At 39.0% G+C, this 26,883-nt stretch overlaps 1 protein-coding gene across 1 annotated transcript in view; it reads right to left on the reverse strand.

Moving 5' to 3' along the window:
* Nucleotides 1-493: 493 nt before the first annotated feature.
* Nucleotides 494-26,883, reverse strand: part of LOC128861207 (uncharacterized) — a 97,288-nt gene continuing 70,898 nt past the window's right edge. The window contains exons 2-3 of the mRNA XM_054099166.1: nucleotides 8,997-9,350; nucleotides 494-550 (exon numbers count right to left, since the gene is read on the reverse strand). Of these exons, the coding sequence (XP_053955141.1) occupies nucleotides 494-550; nucleotides 8,997-9,350 (411 nt within the window). The remainder of the gene's footprint in view (nucleotides 551-8,996; nucleotides 9,351-26,883) is intronic.

The following is a 26,883-nucleotide window of genomic DNA, read 5'->3' on the forward strand; positions in this document are numbered from 1 at the left end:
TTTTGACTGCATCTGCAAATCACCGCAAGCCCAATTTCAGATTTCTGTCACACAAGCTGGCACAACCATAATGCCACCATCTTGTCGGTCAAGAGTTGTGCGAGAATTTCTAACAAACAGCCATTTTAATTCGTTACACCATTTGCCATTTTCACCAAATTTTGCACCTTGCGTTTATCACCTCTAGAATAATAAAATTTTAAATACTATCGGCCTTTACAATAGCCACCCTCTAACTCCACATAATAATGCCAATGTTGCTCTCTCGAAGCATTCTTGGCAATCTTCCGCGTTTAACACACTCAGTGCCGCTGTTACTGTTACTTTTACCTCCTGTACGCTGCTACGAGGAGTTCCACTGGGATGAGACTTTATCTTGCGGAAACGGAAAAATAGGAAATATCGGGGCACCTTTGGAACGCCTTTCTGCTTTGACAAAAATCTTTGATCCAATGAATAAGAAATTGGCCGGCGCGTTGTTGTGGTGCAAGATTTAGCCATTCTCTTCGATTTCGCCGTGAAGCTGTCCACCAGGGTTGGGCATAGTGCACTAAATAATTAATGCAATAAGAGGATAATTAAAACATTGAAATACTGAAGATTTTGTGATAATGAAACTCTTATTTTAACTACCACTAAAATACTAGCGGTTGTGCAATTTAGTGGCAGTGAGAAATACGCAACCCTGATGTCCATACATTGTGTCACGGATATCGAAAAAAAAACGATTGGTTTCAAAAGCGATTTAGGCATCCTCGCTGATCCCGTTAAGGGTTGATTTTTGAAAGTATGCGAATATGAGACTGTATTCACCAAAACTTCCCAAATATGTGGCTTTGCTAATGACCTGGTCATCTTCACGAGAAACATACATATTCTAAAAGAAGTATTGCTAGCACTCCAAGTAAAAGCAAAATTCCTTGGTTTAAATATCAATGAAAGCACAACGAAGTACCTCACAAGACTTAACACGTTGAGAAAAGCGCCAGATCTTACAATTGGTGATCATACATTTGAAAGCGTGGATCAAATAAAATATCTAGAACTGCTTCTCAGTAGAAATTCCTGAGTAGAAAATCAAAATATATAAAATCGCATCAGATATAATGACAAGCTAGAAGAGTTCCTAGAAGTGCTACTTTGGACTAAGTAGGCAACTGAGCAGTAAAGTTCTCTCTCGACGAACAAAACCAACACTCTACAAGACTCTCATCATGCCCGTTCTAACGTATGGCGCAGAAGCTTGGACGATGACAACATCCGATGAAGCGACGCTTGGAGTGTTCGAGAGAAAGATTCTGCGTAAGATTTTTGAACCTTTGCACGTTGGCAACGGCGAATATCGCAGACGATGGAACGATGAGCTGTATGAGATTTACGACGACATAAACATAGCGCAGCGAATAAAGATCCAGCGGCTACGTTGGCTGGGTCATGTCGTCCGAATGGATACAAACGCTCCGGCTTTGAAAGTATTCGATGCGGTAGGAGGTGGTGGTAGCAGAGGAAGAGGAAGGCCTCCTCTGCGTTGGAAAGATCAGGTGGAGAAGGACTTGGCTTCACTTGGTGTGTCCAATTGGCGCCGGTTAGCACGAGAAAGAAACGACTGGCGAGCTTTTTAAAAAACCCAATCAAGAAGAAGAGTTCCTACAAGGCGACAACGTCGTGCGGTTTGCAAAATTGCAGCGCATCCGATGGATGGATAGAACACGTTTGGGGAATGCCAGATGAAGTAATACCACGCAAAGTTTTGTATGCACGCATGTTTGGTGAAAAGCGAAGAGGGCTTCCGCGAAAAAGATGGTTAAACAACGTTGAGGACGATCTAAGAAACACAGGAGCGACCAACTACCTTAGTATGGCTATGAACCGAGAAGCATGGCGAGAAATTATGGAGGAAGCTAAGGCTCACACCAAGCTGTAAAATCTATAACTTTTAGATAGTTTGAAAAACAGACAAATTCTAGTAATAACCTTCAGATTTGGAGTAGATAATTGTTCCCCATTCTGAACAAACAATTGAAAAAATAAATAAAATTCCATAAAAATGTATGCATGTTTAAAGTGATTTACATTTACTACTTTTCGGGCACCTAGCACGTTAAAGTGTGCAGTTTTCGAAAACCGTGTACGCTAGACCGTACCACCTTGCGAGCAAAACAAATGGATTCGCCGTTCCATAAGCTCAGATCTATTTCTTTCGACAAAGGCTAAAGAGGCGAACGCTTTAGATCAATGGTATCTATCGATCGATCTTATTGAAGTACGAGTCACGTTGCTCTCTGCAGGCTGCTACACCCTTTATCGTCTGAACGCACTAGCGGATCGTCTAGCATCACTTTTTCTGAGCCTATCAACTTCCTTGCAACGTTGCATTAGTTGACAGCATACGATCCCGATCCAACAAACACCTGCATTTCACCAGAAATCCGACAAGATCCGGATGCCCAACCAAATTTTCAAAAAAGGTGTCCAACGGAGGACTAATTAGCCTAAACACGCCCATTTCACAAAATAAAGAGTGGTTAAATTTCAAGGGCCGATGTTGAATGTGAACCACACCTAAACGTCAACGACACCGTTGGACTTCTTTCTTTGGGGTTATTTAAAAGAAAAGGTGTACGTCGATGAGCCAGCAACAATTCAAGAGCTAAAGGATGAGATAATTCGGCACATTAATGGCATAGAACCTCAATTATGCCTCAGCGTCATCGAAAATTTGGACCATCGGATGGAGGTGTGCCGCCCAGGCCGCGGCGGCCATTTGGCCAATATTTTGTTCCATACGTAATTGAGCCATACTAATATTATCATAATTAAGAGAAATGACAATAGTTTCGTAAAAAAATTGTATTTTATTCAAAATCAACACCGGCCCTTAAAACTTAACCACATTTATATGCAAAACTAAATTTTTTGCTTGAAACTCAAGCTATATACAAATTGTTAGCTATTTGGCTCCAGTATCATCATCATCAAGATCATCATCATTATATAAATACGCCACACTAAATGTGAAATCACTGACGTATTAAAATAGAGCTGCAAGAAAACAAAAGAATGTAACCGGCATGTGAAGAGAATGGGAGGCGATCGGTTGGTAAAGATTGTACTGAGAGGTCAACTTAAAACGCCACGACTTTCAGGAAGATCATCAAAGCGTTGGCACGAGTGCCAATAATTATATTTTTAAGATTTTCAACAATAACATATTGTATTTTTTTCGGTAAAGGAACAAGATATTAGAATAAAGATTAAGCAAATATAAGCTGAAATTTCCAAATCGGTTTTCTCCGCAACGACAAAAGTTAAGATAATGGATTTTCATACAGTGGTAGATTTGACACCTCACATATAAACTGAAGTTTCCACATCGGTTTTCTCCGGAAGCACAAAAGTTAATGAAATTTAATACCAGTTTCATAAAATCTCTAAATTTGTTGGGATAGATTTTTCATTTTCAACAAGCATGTAAAGAGAATGTTGAAAATTCTGAATATTTCTTATAAACAATTTAATTATATCTTTTTTAAAGCCTATTAACCTTAAAATATGTCTACTTATCCTACAAGAATCTGTTATATTCATTGGCTTAATAAATAAATAAATATCGCAGCTTTTGCTTTTTTCAAGTGTACCCATATATTTGAACAAAACTTGGTACATACAGGGTGAACTATATAAAGTGTTACCAACTTCACACTGCTTGTATCTGTAAAACAGCTCAACAGCTCAACGTCAAAAATGTTCTAATGACAGTTTAATATGATATATTGTTTATAAGCCATAAAAAGCATTTGCGTCTCAGTTTTGTTGATTTTTTTTTCTGTAATGGAATTCAAACGTAATAGTGTGATTGCGCCTTGGAGGTGGACCAAAAAAAACCGCAACAATGCCTGAAATGGTTTGGAAAGTGAAGGCACGACTTGAACGAAATCAACGTTGAAGTGGAAGAAAAATGGCCAAAGAACTGAAAATGTCGCAAGACAGCGTTCGACGCATTTTGAAAAATGAGCTCAAGGTCAAGGCTTACAAGTCCCAAAAAGCACACGATCTTTCACCCCAGTTAAAAAAGTTCGGTGCGAAAGAGCAAAGGAGTTGTTGCGCTTGCACGAACGTGGCGAATTTCCTAACATTGTGTTTTCTGACGAAACAAATTTCCCAATTGAGCAGTTCATAGACACTCAAAACGACCGTGTTTACTTGACCGAACGCTCATACGAGAATTTAAGCCTATGTATGGCCACTCGAAGCAATTTCCCATCGCAAGTAATGGTTTGGGCCGCAGTGACCGCTGATGGACGCTCTCCAATCGTTTTTATCGAGCCTGGTGTCAAAGTGAATGCGACTTATTATCGGAAAAATGTTTTAGAAGCTGCTTTAGAGCCGTGGACACGCAAACATTTCGGTCGTAGACCATGGACGTGCCAACAGGACTCGGCACCGTCTCATAAAGCTCGTGTGAACCAAGAATGGTTAAAAAATCATATTCCACACTTCATTTCGTCCACACAATGGCTTTCGAATTCGCCAGACGCAAATCCGATGGACTATTCCATCTGGTCCATTTTGGAGAGCAAGGTGAGGACTAAAAAATATGCCAGAATTGAGGCGCTGAAAAAAGCGATTATACGAGAATGGGCCAAAATACCTCAAGATCACATTCGTGCAGCATGCGACTCATTTTTTGACCGTTTGAAGGCTATAGTCAAGACAAAAGGTGGTCATATCGAGCTAAAGTGAATATACATATGTTAAAATTGTAATCATTTTTGAGCAATTGCGTCTTTGAAAACAATAAAAGCTAATTTCACACAAAAAAGTTCTGGTGTTTTGAATAGGTAACACTTCATATCGTTCACCCTGAACCTAAAAAAAAAATACGACACAAGTGAAAGTTCGAAAAATGAGTAGATACATTCGCCCACTTTCGGTAAATGCGTGCGACTTAATAAAACACATGTTTTGCACCCCACCATTCAACATAGATGATTATGTAGGCATATTATTAAGGTCGAATAAAAACCATGCCCACTTTTTCTTGACTAGACTATGCTTTTTAGGACTTAATTTTCGTTCGTTACAAGCTATAACTCCCATGGTCTATAAGTCTATTTGATTCCGAAAATTAACAGCCAGCACAAATTAAATTCTACTGAAATGTACACTGGTAAAATTCGGTCCGAACGGATTTAGCGTTCCTTCTTTACTTTTTTATTGCTATTTGTAGACTATCTAAAGCAGTTTTCCTTTTCAACACAGCTTTGATACTTTTGGAGGGTTTCATGAAAATTGCAAAGGTGAGACGAATAACACTTTGAGTGGCCGGATTAAGAGGGAAGCTACAGCAATTGCCAGGCTTTTATATTACATTTACTTTTTTTGCAAGTGCAACAAATATAACAAATAAACGAACAACAGAGTACAACGCAACACAAACTTTTTCTTTCAAAGTAAACGCTTTAAATTTCAACTTTTCAAGTTTAGGTTTAGTTTTAGTTTATCGCAGCCGAAGCAGGGCAACCCAAATGCATTGAAGTTCTACGCTTAAGTCGATTTTAAGCGCTCACACCTGCATTGTTGGCTGCACTATTGCAAATAAACTGAATACACTTTCAGAGTATAAAGCATTGCATTTATATAACTGTGAAAAGAAATATACATACATATATATGTGAAATGAAATCAATAAAAGGATGCAATATGTATGTATGTATGTATGTATATACGAGGTGTGTTAAAAAACTAAGGTGACTTTTCATTTTTCTCAAAAATTGTTTATTTATTCATCGATTTCTATTTTACCTCCCTTAAAGTAGTTCACCTCAGATATAACCCCAGCGTTTTTCCTAATTCTCGAAGTAGTTCTGATATGCGCTTTTTGGTATGTCCTTGAGCTCTCTCAGCGATTCGATTTTTATCTCCTCAATCGCCGCAAAACACCGTCTTTTCGTGGGTCTCTTAAATCTTGGGAACAGGAAAAAGTCGGAAGGGGCCAAATCTGGTGAATACAGTAGCTGAGGCATGATAACGGTGCTGTTTTTGGCCAAATAATCTCTTACAAGCAAAGTTGAGTGAGCAGGTGCATTATCATGATGCAAAAGCCATGCATTTCTTTTCCACAATTCCGGGCGTTTTCTTCGTATTGCTTCACGCAAACGGCGCATAACTTCAAGGTAATACTCCTTACGGCCTACGGTAATCTTGTGGTAAGAACTCCTGATGCACTATAACATGGTAATCGAAGAAAACAGTGAGCAAAATCTTGACATTTGATAGAACTTAGCGTCCTTTTTTGGTCTTGGCTCTCTTGGGCTCTTCCATTGAGACAATTGGGCATTGGTTTCGATGTCACAACCATACTCGTATGACCCTTTTAAGCAAATCTGAATCATCGTTGACGTCATTCAACAATTCCTGAGCGATGCTCATGCGACGTTGTTTTGATCGAAGTTCAGCAATTTTGGAACGAACTTCGTTGTCACACGCTTCATACCCGAAATTTCCGAAATGATTACATGGCATGAGCCAATCGAATGCCGACATCCTCAGCAACTTTTGTAATTCTGATTCGACGATTCTCCATAACAATTTTCTTTACTTTCTCAACATTTTCATCGGTTGTTGATGTGGTGGGGCGTCCAGAGCGAGCGTCGTCATTAACATCTTCTCTATCTTCTGTAAAAAGCTTGTACCACCTGTAACATTTTTTTTACTCAGGGTACTCCCACCGTATGCCACTGTCCACATTTCAGGTGTTTTTGAGCACTTAATTCCATTTTTTACTCAAAATTTGATCAAACTTTTTTTATAGTGAAAATCGCCAAACACGCAAAACACTTGATTTATTTATGCCTCTCACAAACAAACTAAAGATGTTATTAGGTGCGCAACTAAGTTCAATAGATGCCGCCAGCACTGTGTGCTAGTCGATGCTAACATAAACTAAACGTCGTAAACCAAGCTTAGACATATGGTAAGCAAACTACTTCGACACATGAGTGGTTTTGTTTTAGTATCATATACTTTTGGTTTTGTGAAAATGTCTGATTTTGTGCCGAATAATCGTCATTTGCGGGAAGTGTTGATTTTCCTCTTTCATTGAACAAAACGGCGGCTGAAGCGATTCGAGAGCTACAAAAAGTTTATGGAGATGCTGCTTTAAGTGAAGCAAAGTGCCTAGATTCGTTCCGTCGCTTCAAAGACGGTGATTTTAATGTTGACGGCCGTCCGCGTGAAGGAAGGCCATAAACCTTCGAAGACGCTGAATTGGAGGCATTGCTTAATGAGGCTCCGTGTCAAATGCAAGAAGAGCTTGCTTCAGTGTTAGGAGTTACCCGCCAATCCATTTCCAAGCGATTGCATGCTTTGGAAATGATTCAGAAACAGGGGACTTGGGTTCCTTATGAGTTAAAACCAAGGGATGTTGAACGTCGTTTTTTCGCCTGTGAACAACTGCTCCAGTGGCAAAACAGGAAGGGTTATCTTCATCGCATCGTGGCGGGTGATGAAACATGGATTCATTACAGCAATCCAAAGAAAAGAAAGTCATGGGGATTGCCCCGTCATTCTTCTACGTCGTCGCCTCGGCCGAATATTCACGCTGAGAAGGTTATGCCATGTATTTGGTTGAACCAAGTTGGTGTTATTTATTATGCACTGTTAAAACCAAGCGAAACTGGGGGGTATCACTGGGGATCTGTATCGACTTCAATTGATGCGATTGAGCCGAGCACTGCGCGAGAAGCGGCCGCAATTCGCGGAGAGGTATGAAAAAGTGATTCTACAGCATGATAACGCTCGGCCTTGCGTTGCCAAAGCCCGTTGAAACCTACCTGGAAACACTACAATGGGAAATCCTACCTCACCCGCCATATTCTCCAGATATTGCGCCGTCCGATTATCACCTGTTCCGTTCGATGGCAGATGGTCTAGCTGACCAGCAGTTCCATTCATATGAAGACATCAAAAAATAGGTTTATCCGTGGATAGCCTCAAAAGATGAACAGTTTTACCGCGACGGTATACGAGATCTACCAGAAAGATGGGAAAAAGTAGTGGCGAGTAATGGGAAATACTTTGAATGATTCACTTGTAACCATTTTTTCAGCAGAAAATTGTATTTTCATCAAAAAAACAGCGATAACTTAGTTGCGCACCTAATATATTGCTAAAACCGTGAACATATCTTTGAGACGGGTGTACCAATACAAAAAAATAATAATAATAATCGAAAGTCGAATGTACATAACCCACGAAATTTGAAAATTCACCTTACTTTTTAAACACACCTCGTACATCAGTACAAGTCGCACACATGACTTGCTCTATCCAAGCACGTCTGACTCAAAAATGTTCGGTGAAAGCTAAGAAGGCATACAAGTTTTCAGATTAATTTTTTTAATAATAAAAAGCTTCCATCTGAAAAGTTTTTTAATGACTTGAAAAAATATATCAAGCAGCCATTTTTAACAGTTACGGCTTAGTTAAAATTTTATTGATGATTTGATTTGATTTGATGATTTGTTAATTGACCTATCTTTCCATTAAAAGTATAATAGAAAAGAGATCGCAGCCTTAAACTAAAATTTAAGAAAAGTGGACATACAAGCACATTAAATCATCTTTATTTCAATCAATCGAATATTTCGAAAATGGTTAAGCTTTTGAACAAATAAAATTTTTTTAAATTATTTTCGAAACGCTTGCTTCGAAAACGTTTAAGTTTTGGTTATTATAAGATACAAAATCAAATTAATCAGAAATTCCCTAAATAATAATGCCCTTAAGTATCTAGGACGACTTTCCCGACCGCTTCTTGCTTATGATGGTTTTAAATCCTTACTTCGAGCTTAATGTCCCACACTCTATACAATTTTGAAAACAGTTCTTTTATTCGAGTTTATTTACAAAAATTTAAATCTAAGCTTCTTCGGGTTTCGTCATTTCGCATCTAAAACAATTATTATTAATAAGTCAAAAAATGCTCTACTCACAATTTCTCGTTGCAATTTGGCTATGTTGAAATTCGCCTGGGCTAAGCGTACGCTCAGTGTTGCCACATCGCTGGTCAATTGCGCTTTCTCGCCAGTGTTCCGATCCACCAATTTCAACAGCTTGTCCTCCAAGCTCTGATTCACCTTTTGCACGCGCTTATGCGATTCATACAAACGATCGTATTTGTCTTGCCACGCAATGACACTATCCTCCAATTCGACTTGACGCTCGGTTTCCTGCATGCATGCCGCTTCCATGGCAACAATTTGATTATGCTTTCCGAGGAGAGCTTGCTTCAGCGCTTCGATTTCGGCGGTGGCCGCAATTAAATGCGCTTCACAGGGGTTGCTAGGCTGGAGTAATTCAGAAAAATAAATAGTGTTAGTTTTTAGTGCATACATTAATAATTGGAAAAAATGTATTAACTAATTAATTATGGTATTATCAACTTTCCTAAATTCCTAGCCCAGCAAATAATATCTACACATAAATAAACAGGGGCACTTCTTTGTTCTGACTTCAATCATTTATAACTTGAGAACGTTTCAATCAATTCATTCAAATGTATTCAATTCATAATTTTATTTAAGGCGAATCAATTAAAGGTGGTATCGGTAAATCATATGACTTGTTTTTTTTCTTTCGCCGTGGCCATTTGGCTCGTAGGTCTATCGAATTTTTTTTTTTATCCAAATAAGAGCTTATTATTATTGGCTTATTTAAACTTTCATATACATACATATACAATATATATAAGTGCAAACATACAAGGGGGTTTCAATAAGTACCCGTGTTAGAAATGAAGACACCATTTTTCAAAAAATTGTTTTTGTATTTTGGACCATAGTCCCCTTTTAGAGAGACACTTCTTCCAACACTCCGCCCATTTTTTAACCCCTCTAAAAAGTGGAATTAGTCGAGCACTCCAAAATACGCCTCTGTCACGACGATGACTTCCGCGTTTGAACTAAATTTTTTTCCGCGAGCCATATCCTCATGTTAGGGAACATGAAAAAGTCGAGATCAGGGAGCCAGATCAGGTGACACGGGGGGTGCGGCAGCAATTCATAAAACAATTCCTGCAGTTCGGTGCCGCCAACGCAGCACGAATGTGCTGGTGCATTGTGGGGGTGACACAGCATCTTCTTTTTCGCCAAATGCGGTCGAGTCTCCTTAAATTATTTGTGAAAGCGTTCCAATAACTCACTGTAGTATTGTCCAATGAAACATCTTTTTTCTAAAAATTCACGAGGATGACGCCATTGGCATCCCAAAAAATCGTCAGCATGACCATTCCGGCGATAGGGCTGTCTTCGCCTTCTTTAGAGCAGATTCACCGGGAGAAATCCATTGTTTTGATTGTTGCTTAGTTTCTGGTGTGTAATAATTAATCCAAGTTTCATCAACTCCTTCGGATCTCTCTTAAATTGCTTCAAACACTGCTTCGAAGTTAACAGGCGCATCCGCTTGGCCATCGGGCCGACAATTTTTTCATCGCCAACTTGTCATGTAAAATATTAATTGCCGTTCCGGTCGAGACAAGCCGAATCTATTAAAGGTGGCATCGGTAAATCAGTCGATTTGTTTCTTTCTTTCGCCATGTCCATGTCAGCCCAGAATGAAAGAAGATAAATGCATTCCTTGTTTTCTAATATGCGAATACTTCGGTTTGGCAATCAAACGTACAAATTATAGTTGTTGGTCCAGTACCACCACCTTTAATTAATGCGTCTTGGGCTGACACAACTATGGCCTCTGTTACTTCACGCACTTTCATTCGTCGATCAGCGATAATAATGTCCTCTGCTTTTTTGAATGACTTCCTCGTCATCTACTTCTTCCGGGCATCCTGGTCGCTCCTCATCAAAAACGGATATTCGCCCACGTTTAAATTCCTTGAACCCATATCTAACAGTGGTCATATATGGCGAAGCATCCCCATAGACAGCATTCAACGCCGCTTTTATCTCCTCGCATTTTTCCCCATCCAAAAACAAAAAGCGAATTACCGAACGATTCTACTCCTTTTCCATCTTAGCGAAAATCAAGAAACATGTCTTACTCGAATAGCCGCCAAATCCAAACTAACCTATCAATCAGTCTAAAATTTGTTTTGTCGTCGTTTGATAGATGGCAGCACACGATGCTAACACCAAATTTCCTCAAGAACGCTCTCTGTTATCAAACATTGGTACTTATTGAACCGTCCTCGTAAGTGCGAGTATAAAAATTAGAGGACAAACATTTTTATCTTTGTTTTACCTGCAATTTTTAGAAACAATTTTCCTTTTGCTTTCAAAATTTTAATAGTAAAGAGGAAAAATTGATAAATTCGATTAGCGCAGAGTGCTAGAAAATATTTCAACATTGTGGAGAAAAAAACTAGTACTAAAATTGAGGGAGTACTTTTTGAAAATTAATGTTATGATTTTTTTAACAAATGTTGGCTTATATACTCGTACATTTATGTAAAAATTCGCATTGATTTACATTCCTGCAGCCTACTGAACGGGAATAACGAAGTTTCAAACGAGGAGGATGCTTTACAAGTATGAACGTGTAGTTACGTGTCAAGTTATTCTGCTCATAGTGTTTGGGATATTTTAACATTTTTGTTTTTTTTGCAATTTTATAATTTTCAGATCTTTTTTGTTGAAACATTTGGTATAAAGTTCTTATGTTAAGTTTCCCAAGCACCAAGAGTTCCCAGCTCTTAAATTAAAATTTACGGAAAAATACTCATTCCCAGGCTCACAGATGGAGCTCACATTACATTTTCGGGTTCAATGAAAGAAATTAAGGAGGTTGTTTGCTATTATCGAAAGGGTGGATATTCCAAAAATATGCAATGCAGACTACCTCTTGCTGACTATCATTATCAATGCTCACTTAGGTAGTACTGCACCTGACTCTTACATATGACAACGTTCCAGAGCTTGCAAAACTCTGGAAGAAAGCTTTAGTGAAGGAGAACGAAATCATTTGTGTTTTTTTATAGCGGCGACTAATGACACCAATGAGAGTACCAACGATAACTCCTAAAGACCGTTACAATGTGGCGCACACGTCAAAGTCAACAAATTCAGGTTTCGGTGTTTGTCAAAGAAAATAACTATTTTTTATACTCTGCAAAAGTCAGGACTTATAATCACCGCTGGTTTGGTTCTAATTAGGGCGAGAGTAAAATGCGATGTGCTTTATTTAGAGTACTTTGAAGAACCTGAAGGACGTGCTGGTTCCCCTACTACTATTTCAAATCGTGATAATTTGAACATTGCAAAAAGACAACATTTGCAAATAGCCTTTACCTCAACAGCAAGCAGGGGGTTCGGCCTATAACGGATGAAAAAGCGTCAGAACGAGCGCTGACTATTGGACGATGGCAGCAGCGTTGAGAGCTGTCTCAAAACGGGCGCTGGACATTCAAATGCATTCCGTGCATCGATGAGTGACTTACAAAAAAACACGGGGACGTCGACTTCTACCTCACCCAATTGCTATGCGAATATGGCTATTTCCAAGAATAACTGCATCGGTTTAAGCTGGCAGGCACGCCTTTCTATCCAGACTACCCCAACACGGTAGAGAATGCGGAACACATCATTTTGTACTGTGACCGCTTTAAAGAAAAAAGAGATGCGCTAGGTAGAGTTTTGAAGCAACAAATAGCCTTAAGCCCCCTCACGAGAGATAAAGGGTTTTTCAATAAGGGCGGGTAGATGTTGAAATGGAATAAAATGGCGTTTGCTGTGTGGCGCGTAGCGCCGTCCTGCTGGAATTACATGTCGTCTAGGTCCATATGGTTCAATATGGGTCATAAGAAATTGGAAGGGCCACTACGTCTACCGAAAAATGGGCGCAATGCGCGCAACGTTTGCGTTAATGAACACTCATTTTGATAATAAAGTTTTATCATTTGAACGTGCTGTTCAATCGTGAAACTTGCCATGATGATTTGGCTAAACAACTGAATAATAAACAAAAGATTTGACAGATGTCACCAAAACAAAATGGCTGCCACACGACGTCAAAATCGACCCGCGCCAATTGAAAAACCCTTTATATGTTCAACCAACGGGAAATGGGAGTCAGTTCGAGCTTTCGCAGCAAAAATCGTAATGCGTCTCTGCCATATGGATTGGGAGCACAAGGCACGACAGCAATCAATAGTAGCAGCACTAGACGCAACATCAGCATTAGCAGCAGTGTAGTGAAGACTGACCGAAATTCATGGGCTGACAACAACCCCAGCCACTTGATTCATTGATTTGCAATGACGTACTGCTTGACGTAGAGGCACAAGAAAACGAATAGAATTGGACCTTTTTATGGATACCGTTCAGGGGCTTCCCGAAGTAATGCAGAAAATAGTCCGGAGGAAGGGTGTCTCCCCAGAAGAAGAGGAGGGACTGTTTTAGTGGTCACAGCACTCAACGCAGTAGATGACGGTCGCTGTCAGTACGAATTCAGCTGGTGCAAGAATTGAAGCCGAACGACCTACCGCAACGCAGAATTTTTGGTGAATGGGCTCTTGGAAAGTTGGTCGAAGATCGGAAAATTGTGTTCAGCGACGAAGCTCATTTTTGGATTAATGGGTACGTAAATAAGCAGAATTGTCGATTTTGGAGTGAAGATCAGCCAGAAGAATTGCAAGAGCTACCAATGTATCCAGAAAAGGTGCGGTTTATGGGCTGAAGGTATCATTGGACCGTACTTCTTCAAAATATGCTGCGAATCGTAACGTAACTGTGAATGGTGAGCGCTACCGTGAAATGATATCCAACTGTTTTTTGCCCAAAATGCAAGAGCTTGATTTGCATGACATGTGGTGCCACATGCCACACAGCACGCGTAACAATGGACTTATTGAGAGGCGAGTTCGGTAAACATTTTATTTCACGTTCGGGACCTGTCAATTGGCCACCCAGATCTGAGGATATAACGCCTTTAGATTATTTTTTGTGGGGCTATGTTAAAGCTCATGTCGATTCAGACAAGCCTCCTTCAATTAACGCATTGGAAGACAACATTAAAGCATTTATATGTGAGATACCGGCCGAAACATTGGAAAGAGTATGCCAAAATTGGACTAAGCGGATGGACCATTTGAAGCGCAGTCGCGGTCAACATTTGCATGAAATAATCTTCGAACATTAAATTATATGAACTGTACTATCGATTTAAATAAAAATTTCATGCAATTTTCTGAATTTTACGTGTGTTTGTTTGAACAACTTTCCTATAGCTCTTAAAAAATCACCTTTTATATATATAATATTTCATCCAATGGTAAAAAATTCTACATTATCATTCGCGACATCCATGTTTTCTTCAAGCCAATTTATTAAAAACTCCTTTTGATTCACACTTGCGCGCTTGCCATTTTTTCACATAAAAAATTGGCAGTGCAAAGAAAATTCTCATATGAAAATATTTATTAGATATTATTTATTTTCACTTGAACGCACAACAGGAATCAAGTATGAACTGAAAAAGTGGAAAAACTCAATTTCATTCCTCTTTATAATTTTCATGTGAAAACATTTTGACATTTCTATTCACTTTTTCACGGAAGGCGAACTGAGAGTGTAATGAGTATGAAAAAAAACTTTTCATTTCACGTTTACACTACCGAGAATTGACCCCCTGCTATTACTTTGTACCTATAGTAGATATGCTTCGGTCGTATGTGTGTATCCAGCAGTTCGGTGTTTAAGTGGAACTTCACGGCGGAAATACACGGCGATTCATTTTATAGCTTAGACAGACGGGGGCGTTAATCTGGATTACCGGCGCAGTTAGGTTAGGTTAGAGATACGAGTCCCTAGCTGATCTGAATAGATCTCACATAACACTATGGGCGTTACCAGTGTTGTTGGAGTCTTGTTAAACAAGTTCATAATAAATATCTTGTTGAGTTTTAATTAACAGTTTAAACTTTTGTCAGCGATATCCTTCAGAGATGAAATGGCGATCCCAGGCTATTGTAACGGGTGCTGCTTAGAGCAGGACAGTGGCAAAGGAAGTGTTCTAACGTGCCCCTTTCTTCTTCGCATAAGTCATATGCGTGGTACTGGACCAATCCCATTTTAGCTGTGTGATAGGGAGTGAGCCAATGTTCCGTCACTACACCAACAAATATTTTGTATTCCTTCCTTAGGAGTGTTAAAATAAAGTCAGTTGTTTTCGTGTTGCAAGTTGGTAGCATTATTTTAGCAATCGGGGGTTCCCATATAGACTCTACTTCCAGTGTTAATTCTTCGTCTAGTTCCGTCTAGTTCCGTCTTCAAATCTGAGAGTAAGGGATATATGTTCGACGTACTCATCTTAGGCAAGCGGTTGCCTGCCTTAGTAAGCTTGTTAACTCTCTAATTTCCCTCTATTCCCTTGTGTCCTGGCACCTAGTAAATTGTGGCCAGTCTATTCTTGTAGAACTCACCTATTTTGGATCTACAATATTGCAGGCATTCCGAGCTAGTCATTACAGCCATTATTGCTTTAATAGCAGCTTGACTATCGATAAAGATGTTTGTGCGAGTGTCGAGGGGTGTAAATTCCAATGCTAATTCAGCTCCTTTGGTTACAGCATAGATCTCACTTTGAAATATGCTACAATGATTAGGAAACCTGAAAGACTTTTGCAGATCAAACTGCAGACAGAATACAGCCGCTCCTGCTTCTTCCGTCATTTCGAGTCCATCTATAAAGAAATTGTATACGTGATTGTCGGATTCTAAACTCGTCTGCCAGCCATTCTGTTCCATTATAAAACCAGGCATCTTGACAAAGTTTACTTGTGGCATAATGTAGTTTAACCTTCCGTTTATGACCTGTATGTTGCTCTCATAGAGGCTGAGACATATCCAGTTTCTTACTCCTAATTTGATTTAATGCCAGTCGATAGGTCTTCCTATTGCCGCTATTGGATTTGTGCCGGTTCCGCATATTCCTGTAATCCTTTGCACGCTCTTCAATCTTTTACACACGCCGTCCACCATACTAGCGAACCATAGAGCATAATTGATCTGATAACCGCCAAGTATTTCCAATTTATGAGTCCAGGAGCCCCAAGTCTTACTGAGCATTTTCCTGCATGGATATAAGGCATTTGAAGCTTTCTTTGCTCTTTCTTCCACATTAAATCTCCACGACATTTGACTATCTACAATAACCCCCGGGTTATAGCGACCGCCGTAGCCGAATGGTTTGGTGCTGGACTATCATTCGGAATTCGGAGAGAACGTAGGTTCGAATCTATGTGAAACATCAAAATGAAGAAAAAGTTTTTTCCTAATAGCAGTCGCCCCTCAGCAGGCAATGGTCAACCTCCGAGTGTATTTCTGCGATGAAAAAGCTCCTCATAAAAACCCATCTGCCGTTCGGAGTCGGCCTGAAACTGTGAGCCCCTCCATTTGTGGAACAACATCAAGGCACACACCATAAATAGGAGAAGGGCATGGCTAAGGTAACCGATTTCAAGTACATATACTGCGAAGCGCTGAGCAATGACGCTGAACACACGGAAAGAAATGTTCTGATGTTCTCAGTGCAACAAAGCGAAGCCGCACAGATAGAGACACAAGAAGACGAGCCATGAAAGCTGGCTACGAATATGGTGAACCCATACGTGGGTGAATAGAATTGGTCCTTTATGGATGCCGTTCTGGGCCCTCCCGAAGTAATATAGAAAGTAGTTCTGGGAAGGGTGTCTCCCCAGAAGGAAAGGAGGGATCGTTTTAGTGGCCACACCACACGACGCGGTAGACGACGGTCGCTGTAAGTGCGAAGCCATTTTGAACCCTATCTCATCCACCAAACAAAAAAACAAAATAGGAGCGGCAGTTCGGCCAACACCCGAAAAGGGTGTAAGCGCCAATTATATAAATGCATATAAATATTTAAAATCCAACGTAGAATCTCTCTTGCCAACAAGTGCTACTTTGGACTAAGTAGGCAACTCAGCAGTAAAGTCCTCTCTCGACGAACAAAACTAACACTCTACAAGACTCTCATCATGCCCGTTCTAACGTAGGCGCAGAAGCTTGGACGATGACAACATCCGATGAAGCGACGCTTGGAGTGTTCGAGAGAAAGATTCTGATTAAGATTTTTGGACCTTTGCACGTTGACAACGGCGAATATTGCAGACGATGGAACGATGGCTGTATGAGCTTTACGACGACATAGACATAGCGCAGCGAATAAAGATCCAGCGGATACGTTGGCTGGGGCATGTCGTCCGAATGGATACAAACGCTCCGGCTTTGAAAGTATTCGATGCGGTACCAGCTGGTGGTAGCAGGGGAAGAGGAAGGCCTCCTCTGCGTTGGAAAGATCAGGTGGAGAAGGACTTGGCTTCATTTGGTGTGTCCAATTGGCGCCGGTTAGCACGAGAAAAACGATTGGCGCGCTTTGCTAAACTCGGCCAAAATCGCGTAAGCGGTTATCGCGCCAATTAAGAAGAAGATATATAATAACCCCTGGGTATTTAGTCGATATTTAAAGTGTTAATTCAAATTTTCCAAATATCGGTGGAGGCCAGTTGGGAAGTTAATTCTGATTAAAATTGTGAGTGACACACGGTTATTATGAAGGTTAATGAACAGCTGATTTGCTTATTGGATAGTTTTGTAAGTAAAAGATGGATCGCAGGCAACAAATACGGGTATAAGTGGCCGTAGTACTAAGAAAAAGGTATTTATTTAAAAAAATCTTCAATTGTAATTTCTCAAACCGCATGCAGTTTCTCTTGTTATGGGCTTTAAAAGTTTCATTAATATACTTTTCATTCACAATAGATATGAACTGTGATTTTTCGTCTCGGAAATTTATGAGAATTAAGTGTAGTTGTCAATCCACATTAGTGACACTTAATTCCTGAAATAATTCCGAATGAAGTCGTTAAACGCGTCTGTCTAGGCTATTACGCCCTGCTTTAAGCGTAAAGACAAGTCGAAAACTCATAGACTATCGCGGCAGTAAGCAAACCTAAAATCAGCAATAATGTCATAGAAGCAGAAAATTATGCCGCGTTTTGTGTAGAAAAATGTCTAACTCCGAAGCGCCAAAATTTCAATAATTTTCTTTGCATTGCTGATAACACACAAGAGCTTGCGGTGTCGGGCACATTTGATGAAAACAATGTTTTGGATTATGAATTAGTACACAAATAACGAGAATTAGTTGTTTACCTTTTTAAAGTCACTTATGTAGGATTTTTTAATTGTATTTGAATTAAAAACCCTCTTCACACAATGCCTTTGATTAATTTGTTTAATATTTCTTTATTATTACTAGTATCAATATTTTACTGTCACAGCTCCTAATTACTATTGCTATTTTTATTATTACTATTATTTCTTTATTGCATAAATGCCACAATTCGGAGCGGTTTGCGAAGTTATTACAGACAATTATCCCATTTTTGGCTGAATTGTATAATGAAAAACGACACTAATCGGAGAGCCAACAATCGCCTTACACGTTTTCTATAGCATCTAAATTCATACATTGACACACCAACAAAACAAATGTCTAAACGCCGGAAAAGGTTACAAAATTCGACCGCTATCGTTGAGGATAGACGCGACAACTGACACTTCAAACTATTTAATTCTTACGATGGCAACTGTTGCTGCTGCTGTGGCGAGCTGAGCTGAGCTGTAGAAAATATTATTTTATGATAACATTTATTTTTCGTACTACACATGCATATGTATGTATGTATGAAAGCGTACATAAGTACATACTGACGTATTTGCATGCCGGCTACATCTGTGTAAAGCTTCTACATATAAGTGAAATAGTTTTTAAAGGCAAGCAGATAGAAAATGTTCAAGGTAAATTTAATGCATAATACTCATACCCATGACCATCGTAAAGTTCAAAGGCAATATTGTGTAGTAGCCGCAATAGTGGCAGCAATAGCAACAACATAAAGATTGGGCAATAAACGAGGCCTATTGATGTCATCTATAATTTTTGACGAGCAATGAAGAGCAGCATCAGCTCAGTATACGGATTCGGTCATGCTGATAAGCTATAATCACATTAACAACACAACGAACTGCAATGATAATAAGTGGCACATACATAGGTGCATACATATACAAATGTATGTGTGTATGTACAGAGCAAACCAAAAACGAGAATCAGTGATCCAATGCGTTATGAAACAAGTAAGGAAGTTCTAAATTCAGTACGCGCCGAAATTTATATATAGGGTGGGCCATGTAAAATTTGCTTTTTGAATCGGCTATAAAAAAAAAACTAATCAATATTTAAAAATTTTTTTTTTATTTTGAATATTGAACATTGTCATTTATGAATGAAAAATAACATCGTTCAAATGACTGCCACGACTGGCTTTACAGTAGGCCATTCGATCAACCCAATTTTTAAGCACATTTTCGATTGTTTGGGCTCCAATTTCATGAATGGCAACTTCGATTTCGTGTTTTAAAGTATCAATCGTCTCTGGCTGGTTCGCATAGCATTTGTCCTTAACGGCTCCCCACAAAAAATAGTCCAACGGGCTTAAATCACAACTCCGAGGCGACCACTTGATATCGGAATTTCGGCTGATTATTCGGTTTTCAAAAACGGTAGCCAAAAGTTCGAGTGTAACTTTGGCAGTGTGACAAGTTGCACCGTCCTGTTGAAACCAAATGTCGTCCATGTCATCCTCTTCAATTTTTGGAAACAACTCGTTGAGCATGTCACGGTAACGCTCGCCCTTTACTGTAACTGCGGCCCCTCGCTCATTTTCGAAAAAAAATGGCCCGATGATGCCGCCAGACCAAAAACCGCACCAAACAGTGACTCGTTGTGGATGCATTTGCTTGTCTACAGTAACGTGTGGATTTTCTGAGCCCCAAAGCCGACAATTTTGCTTATTGACGTAGCCACCGAAGTGAAAATCAGAAAAGAAGAAGAAGACTCACCACTTTGGAAATAGGTTCTCAATGTTTCCCAATTTTCTTCAAGCGTATAGCGTCCCATTTCGTAAATGTCAAACCTTTAAGTAAATTAAGAACACATTTGACATGTCATTTGTGTTGCCATTCTCAAAAAAATTGGTGTTTCAAAAAGCAAACGCTATATGGCCCACCCTGTACATAACATATGGGCTGAAAAGTCCCGAACGTAACACATAGATGGCACTCGTTTTATTGCATTCGACTCTTTTTCAGTGAATACTAACCTTAAAAAGACAGCTGTTAAAATCATTCATAATATCCTATTCATTAGTTCGTGAGTTATTTTGCTAACAGCGACGCTACTTTTGTTATTTTCAAAGCAGTAGATCAAAACGAATTTCGTGTTTTAATTTTACACTGCTTCTTGATGGGAAAAAGTGCCGCTTAAGAGAAGCAGTGGCTTGAAAAGTGTTATGGTGACTCGGTGAGAAACAACAATAAAACGATGGTGTACTGGCTTCAAACGTGGTCGTAGAGACACCGATCATGCACAACCCAGTGGACGTCCAAATGAGGCGATAACACCACAAAACATGAAAATAATCCACAAATTCGTTTTGAGTGAACGAAAAGTGAAGTTGCGTGAGTTATCTAACATCGTAAAGATATCAAAAGAATCTGTTGGCTTTATATTGCATGGGCATTTGACTATGACAAAGCTCTGTTCAAAGTGGGTACCGCGTTTGCACACTATTGACCAAAAACAAGACAACGCACCGTGTCACAAGTCGATTCAAACAAGGACAAAACTACTTGAATTGAACTTCGATTTGCTCCCACACCCACCGTATGCGCCAGATTTGGCTGCCAGCCACTAATGGCTGTTCGTAGACCTAAAAACATGTTCACCGTTAAGAAATTTTGCTCGAATGAAGAGGTATTGGTTATCGTTGAAACTGAGGCCTATTTTGAGGCAAAAAATCGTTCTACAAAAGTGGTATTGAAATGTTAGAACGGCGCTGGAATGATTGCGTTGTTTTTTTTATTGAAATTACGTTAATGAATAAAACTAATTTTGAACCAAAAAAAAGCATATTTTCTTGGTTAGGCCCGGAACTTTTCAGCCCATGTGTTACATACGTACAAGGAATGTTAAAAAACATTATACATTGTAATGATCGCAACACAGACAAGCAGCTACTGTTCATAGATTCCAAACAAGCGTTCCACAGCGTCCACCGCTGTAAAATCCAGGAGGAGGAATGACATACATTTTGCTCTGCCTTTGTTTTTTCTTCGCTAGATACTCAACTTTGTTCTTATATAAAGCATCCCGGTGGTCTAGAGCATGAAAATTTTTAATTTTAATAATTTTAAAAATGGCGCTGAAGTTGACCCTCTCGAAAAATTGGATCTGGACGGTGTTTTCCTCTTTGGCTCTTTTATTTACCTGAAACACAAAAACCAAAAAAATTATTTATCAGTATGACTGTAGCTATGTCCCGTACTAGTATAAAAAAAATCACAAAATGGCGTGGTTTTGAATTTGACACTCTAAAAATCGGGCTTTTTTAGTTTTTTAATCAAAAACATACGACATAATTGAAATAATAATATGATTCTAGTACGAGCGATAGCCATTGATGTTGTGAACAACAAATTAAAATTACAGACGATTCGGTTGAATGGTTTTTCTTTTTTTCTGACAACACCAGGCCGAAAAAGGTCGTTTCGAGATAATTGAGTTTAAAGTCGAATAAAAAGAATCGAAAATATACTACCAAAAATTTTACAGAGTAGTCTTAAAAGTCTAAGTTTTCGCAAAACTGGGCATCAGCAGCAAATTGACCAATTTGGCTATGCCCACCATGGTCTGTCTCACTTCTCTTCGACATTTCCTGAGTGTGTTCCACTCAGGGCAAATCAATTCATACGCCGGTGAGACCGCGATAATAAAAAATACCTGGCCGAACATTTTCGCAGCATCCAGAAAGGTACTGAAAGCATAGGACTCAAAATAAATGCAGAAAAACGTGCGTGTAGCGTAGTACACATAACAGAAGTGAAACTTCGAAGGAAGACAAAGAAAGACGGAGATACCCGAGAGAGAATGAGAGAGAGAGATAGAAAGAATATATATCTAAATAAATTCACAACATTTGCAGAGAATACAAATAGACAAAATTTACAAAGAACGGAGGAGCGTCGATCGGTGTAGGTAAACGCCGGACACAAACCGTGGCAACAACGCGCCCTACTCCGAGCGTTTATCACCCGCACAAACGCAGCGATTCCAGGACCGTAGCAACGGTACAAATTACCGCAAGGCAATAACAATAAATCCGACGCCGAAATGGAAAGCACTTTATAGTACGCACAAGCATTAGCTACAAAACAGACATAAGCGCCAAAAAATGTGGAACCAAAAAACTCCCCAAACAGTAGGCAATAAGGAAATATAACGCCAAAAAGTATGCACCAAATATATATTTCCTACAAGTTTGCACCAACAAAGAAAGTGGGCAGTGTTATTTCTCACTAGAAATTAGCAACCACAAAGAAAAACCCAGGAAAAATAGCCTTAAGTGTATCTAAAATATATATAAGGTATAGTTCTCTCTCTCCTTTTCCTCTACGTTATATCTCTTTTCTCTCTCGCGGAACGAAAATGCCCAAAACGTGGCATGGCCTTGAAATTTTACTCTTCATTCTCGCTCGTCCATCGACGCCTAAGAAGTTTCACTTCAAAAACCCAATATCTGAAGATTTCACCAGTCAGAAGGCATGGTAATTGGCACTCACCGCTTCGAGAACGTACAATCGTTTAATCACCAGGGCGTTACAATACAAAACGACAATAGCGCACACGACACAATACAAAACAGAATACAATACAGAGCATATTTCGCTCCAAATTCGTAAAACTCGAGTGGTACTGTGCATATCCGATGGTGCAATTGTATTAAATTTAAACTTAAGAAGAATTTAAACTTCTATAAAATTTACCTCGAAGAACTTAGATAAGTTGGTCGGCATGAGACCCGAGGAACAATGCGGCCGAAACCAATTAATATCACTAAGATTAAGATCTTTTAGAATACTATGTGATTATTACCCAATTTGGTATATGTTTGTCTTTATCTATTTCGATTCCTTTGTGCTATTACATACAGCCGCTATGTGAACAAAATTTTAATACCCTTGACAACAAGTGCGCGCGGGTATACAAATTTGTATTATATTCACACATTTATATATACAAAAACAGCATTTAATCAAATATTTTACTAAACCACTAGTGGCTGATAAGCAGAGTAACAGGCACACTCTCCTATGTAGGTATGTATGCATATATATATATATGTATGTAAATATGTATAGAATATAAGTAAATTGTTTAATCAGTAAATCCACCCATCACTGTGCTAACCCATTATCTACTTTTTCGCTTTCTACTTCATTTTTATTATTGTTTTTGTGTTGATACATCGGATGCTATTTTATAGACCGGCCGACGTAATGAGGCGGTAATCAACCACCACAAAGGCAAGTATTAATGTGCATCACCTGCGTCTGCTAGCGGCGTGCTAAATATGCATCACCCGAATAAGTAAGAAGTAGAAACTTCGGCGAAGCTTTTTATATCTACACACATACATAGATACATATGTAAACATGGAGAAAATTTCTACGAAGGAGCTTTACTCAAAAATTATCGCCTCGATTTTAGCATTTTTTAAGCCATCGAGAAGCCTATACAAGGAATTCGCCGAACAAATTGTTCGCTACAAAAACGAAAAATAGTTTTTCAACCACTGGTCTGACTTTTATTAAGTACTACAAGTATTGTATTCAAATTAAAAGCGAATTCTAAAAATAAAGTAATTAACATTAACGCCATTAAAAAAAAATACTCTTAAAAATGATTTACTGTTCGGAGTAGGTTAAAATTGTAGGTCCCTCCACAACATCAAGACGCACGCCACAAATAGACGGAGCAATTCGACCAAGCACCCAAAATGGTCAATTATTGGGTTGACCCTAAGTAATTACGGATTTTTTCTAGAAAATCAAAGACAATTTATTCATGGAATGATCAATGACCTTTTGACAAAATTGCCAACTGTCAAATAACAAAATGTGTTTTACATTTGTTCTACGCCTGCAAACCTTAAAATTCAACTGAAGCCATCTATGAGTGAAATCCACAATTACATAGTTGCCAAGCCAATATGGGTGGGCGTTAATCCACTTGCGTTTTTTTCAGTAGTGTCCGACACCCTCCCAGTGGTTGATTGTCATTTCATTTCAAAGTCTTCGTGGTTTTTGACCACTTTTGTAACCATCGAATTTTTCGCTTTTACAAAATTGATTAAGGATTCAACAGTTAGTTCGCAACATTTAGGACACATTTTCAGCTCCTTACTTAATTCAGCATATGACACAAAAATTATTCTCATTTTAATAATTACGCTTACGGATTTTCTTCACCTTCTGCTGTAAGAATTTTCAAAAAATCGATTTTTTGTTTTTTCGATATTTCGAAAGTATAGGCTTTTAAGAATATACTGTGAAATTTTCATCCGGAAATTTCCAATATTATAGCTTCTACCGCCCATTAACTAGGTAGAGAGCGGTCCACGCGCTCCTGTACCTCAAACTTTAAACTCATTTATCTCAAAACGACTTTTTTCGGCCTGGTGCTGTCAAAAAAAAAAAAAACTATTCAACCGAATCGTCTAAAATTTTAATATGTTGTGTTCACAACATCAATCGCTATCGCACGTACTAGAATCCTGTTATTATTTCATTTATTTTGGTTTTTTTATTGAAATTTTTGTAAATCTTTTTTTATTCTAGTACGGGACATAGCTACAATCATACTGATTAATAATTTTTTTGGATTTTGTGTTTCAGATAAATAGAAGAACCAAAATGGACAATACCGTCCAGATCCAAGTTTTCCGCAAGGTCAACTTCAGCGCCATTTTTAAAACTATTAAAATAAAAAAAAAAAATGTTTTTCATTTGTGTATGTTAAAGAAGTTAATTTAAAAAAAAAAACTGAAAAATTTGAATATCGTTTTCCATTTTCTTATTATAAAAAAAAATTCCTGAAAATACCCTAAATTTTCAAGCTCTAGACCACCGGGACCCCTTAACGAATGGTGATGTACAATTATGATACTTTATGTAGGGAAAACCGCCTCAGAAGATTAAAAAGAAGCTTGATGAAGATTATGGTGACTGCTTTCAAAATTTTCGGAGTGACTAAATGGGTACAAGTGGGACTGAATGTTCTGCCAAGAAGGGAAGGAGAAAAGTATCAGAGAAAGTTTTAGAGAACGAATATTACTCATTCTCACGACATCGGAACCAAAACCTCGTAGCTTTGCTCTAGCAAAGGCAGTACACTCACAGAGAGTGTGCTCAGTGCTATCCGCCTTCTCAAAGCAAAACAGGAACATTGGGTCCTCAATGATTCCAATGGTGGTCATACGTTGACGCCATGGGTTGTATCCTGTAATAATACCGACCCTCAACCGAACGTCTTTCCTTTCAAGTTTTAGTAGAAAGTTTGACAGTTTTCTGTTCGGACTTGTCACAAAACACTTTGCAGTTCTGCAGCGTTCTAGACCGGATCAACGCTCTTTATGTAAATTGCCTACATAATCACTGATCCAATTCATGATTGCTGCGGAATTGATTCTGATTATTGGTTGTGGCCTTTGTGGTGGAGCCGCTGATCCACGGTTGGCTAATTCATTGGCAATTTGGTTTCTTGAACACCGCAGTGTCCTGTAACCCATATAAGGGCAAGCCTATTCCGTCTTGCGACATAGTTAAGCTTCTTCTTACATTCTTGAACACTCTTTGAGGTTTGCTTCACGTTCTCCAGGGACTTCAGTGCAGCCTGACTGTCACTGAAAACTCCAATCTGTCTCCCGCTCTATCTCCTCTCGATTATCCATTCAGCTACTTTCAGGATGGCAAAAACTTTCTTTTTACGTTACTACTCCAAAAATCATTGACAAAATCCATGAAGGGGCGTGAGATTACTAGCGCTGTGGGCATCTCGAATGAATGGATACATAATAGTTTGCAACAACCTTTGGATACGACAAAGCTCACCGCTTGACGGAAAACGAAATCGTGTGAAGTGTTGCCAGGACGGCTTGCAGCTGTTCCAGTAGAATCCGCAAGGCGTTAAGCAGCATTTCGTCACTGTATATGAAACATGGGTACATCACTACACTGCTGACACCAAAGAACAAACTAAAGAAAAGCTTACTAAGAGGGAAGCTGCGTCAAAAAAGGTGAGGACCCTTCCTTCAGCTGGATAGATGATGACGACTGTGTCTTGAGATTCACAAGAAATAATACTCATCGATTATCTGGAAAATGATAAAACTATTACAGGTGCATATTATTCATTATTATTGGACCATTCGTTAATCATCTCAACCTGCCAGAAAAACGCCCATGATTGGCCCACAAAAAAGTACTTTTCCATCACGACAATGCACCAGCTCATGTCTCAGTTAGTTGTGACCGCAAATTTAATGGAAATAGGGTTCCAATTCGATTCACATCTCCTAATTCTCTAGACTTGGCTCCCTCTTCCTCAATTTGAAGAAATGACTGGCGGAAAACAGATTTTATTCAAACAAGGAGCTGATTGCAGAAACTAATGGAAAGTGTGCGATATGCATTTTGATTTGAACGCCCGTTTTCATAATAAGCCTGAATAACTTTAACGCATTGCTCGATTGTGTATCTTTCCATGGTTCAAACTGAGGTAGTTTGAAATTGAAACATGTCAAATGAAATGCAGAAGAAAACTTGACGTTTAGGTGTGGTTTACATTCAATATCGGGCCTTAAAATTTAACCAACCTTTACGTGCCAATTATTTATTTATTTTTAACAAAAAAGTTTCATTTTGACGAAACTTCGCAACTTCGCGA

Source organism: Anastrepha ludens, chromosome 4, assembly GCF_028408465.1.
Source record: "Anastrepha ludens isolate Willacy chromosome 4, idAnaLude1.1, whole genome shotgun sequence".
NCBI lineage: Eukaryota > Metazoa > Arthropoda > Insecta > Diptera > Tephritidae > Anastrepha > Anastrepha ludens.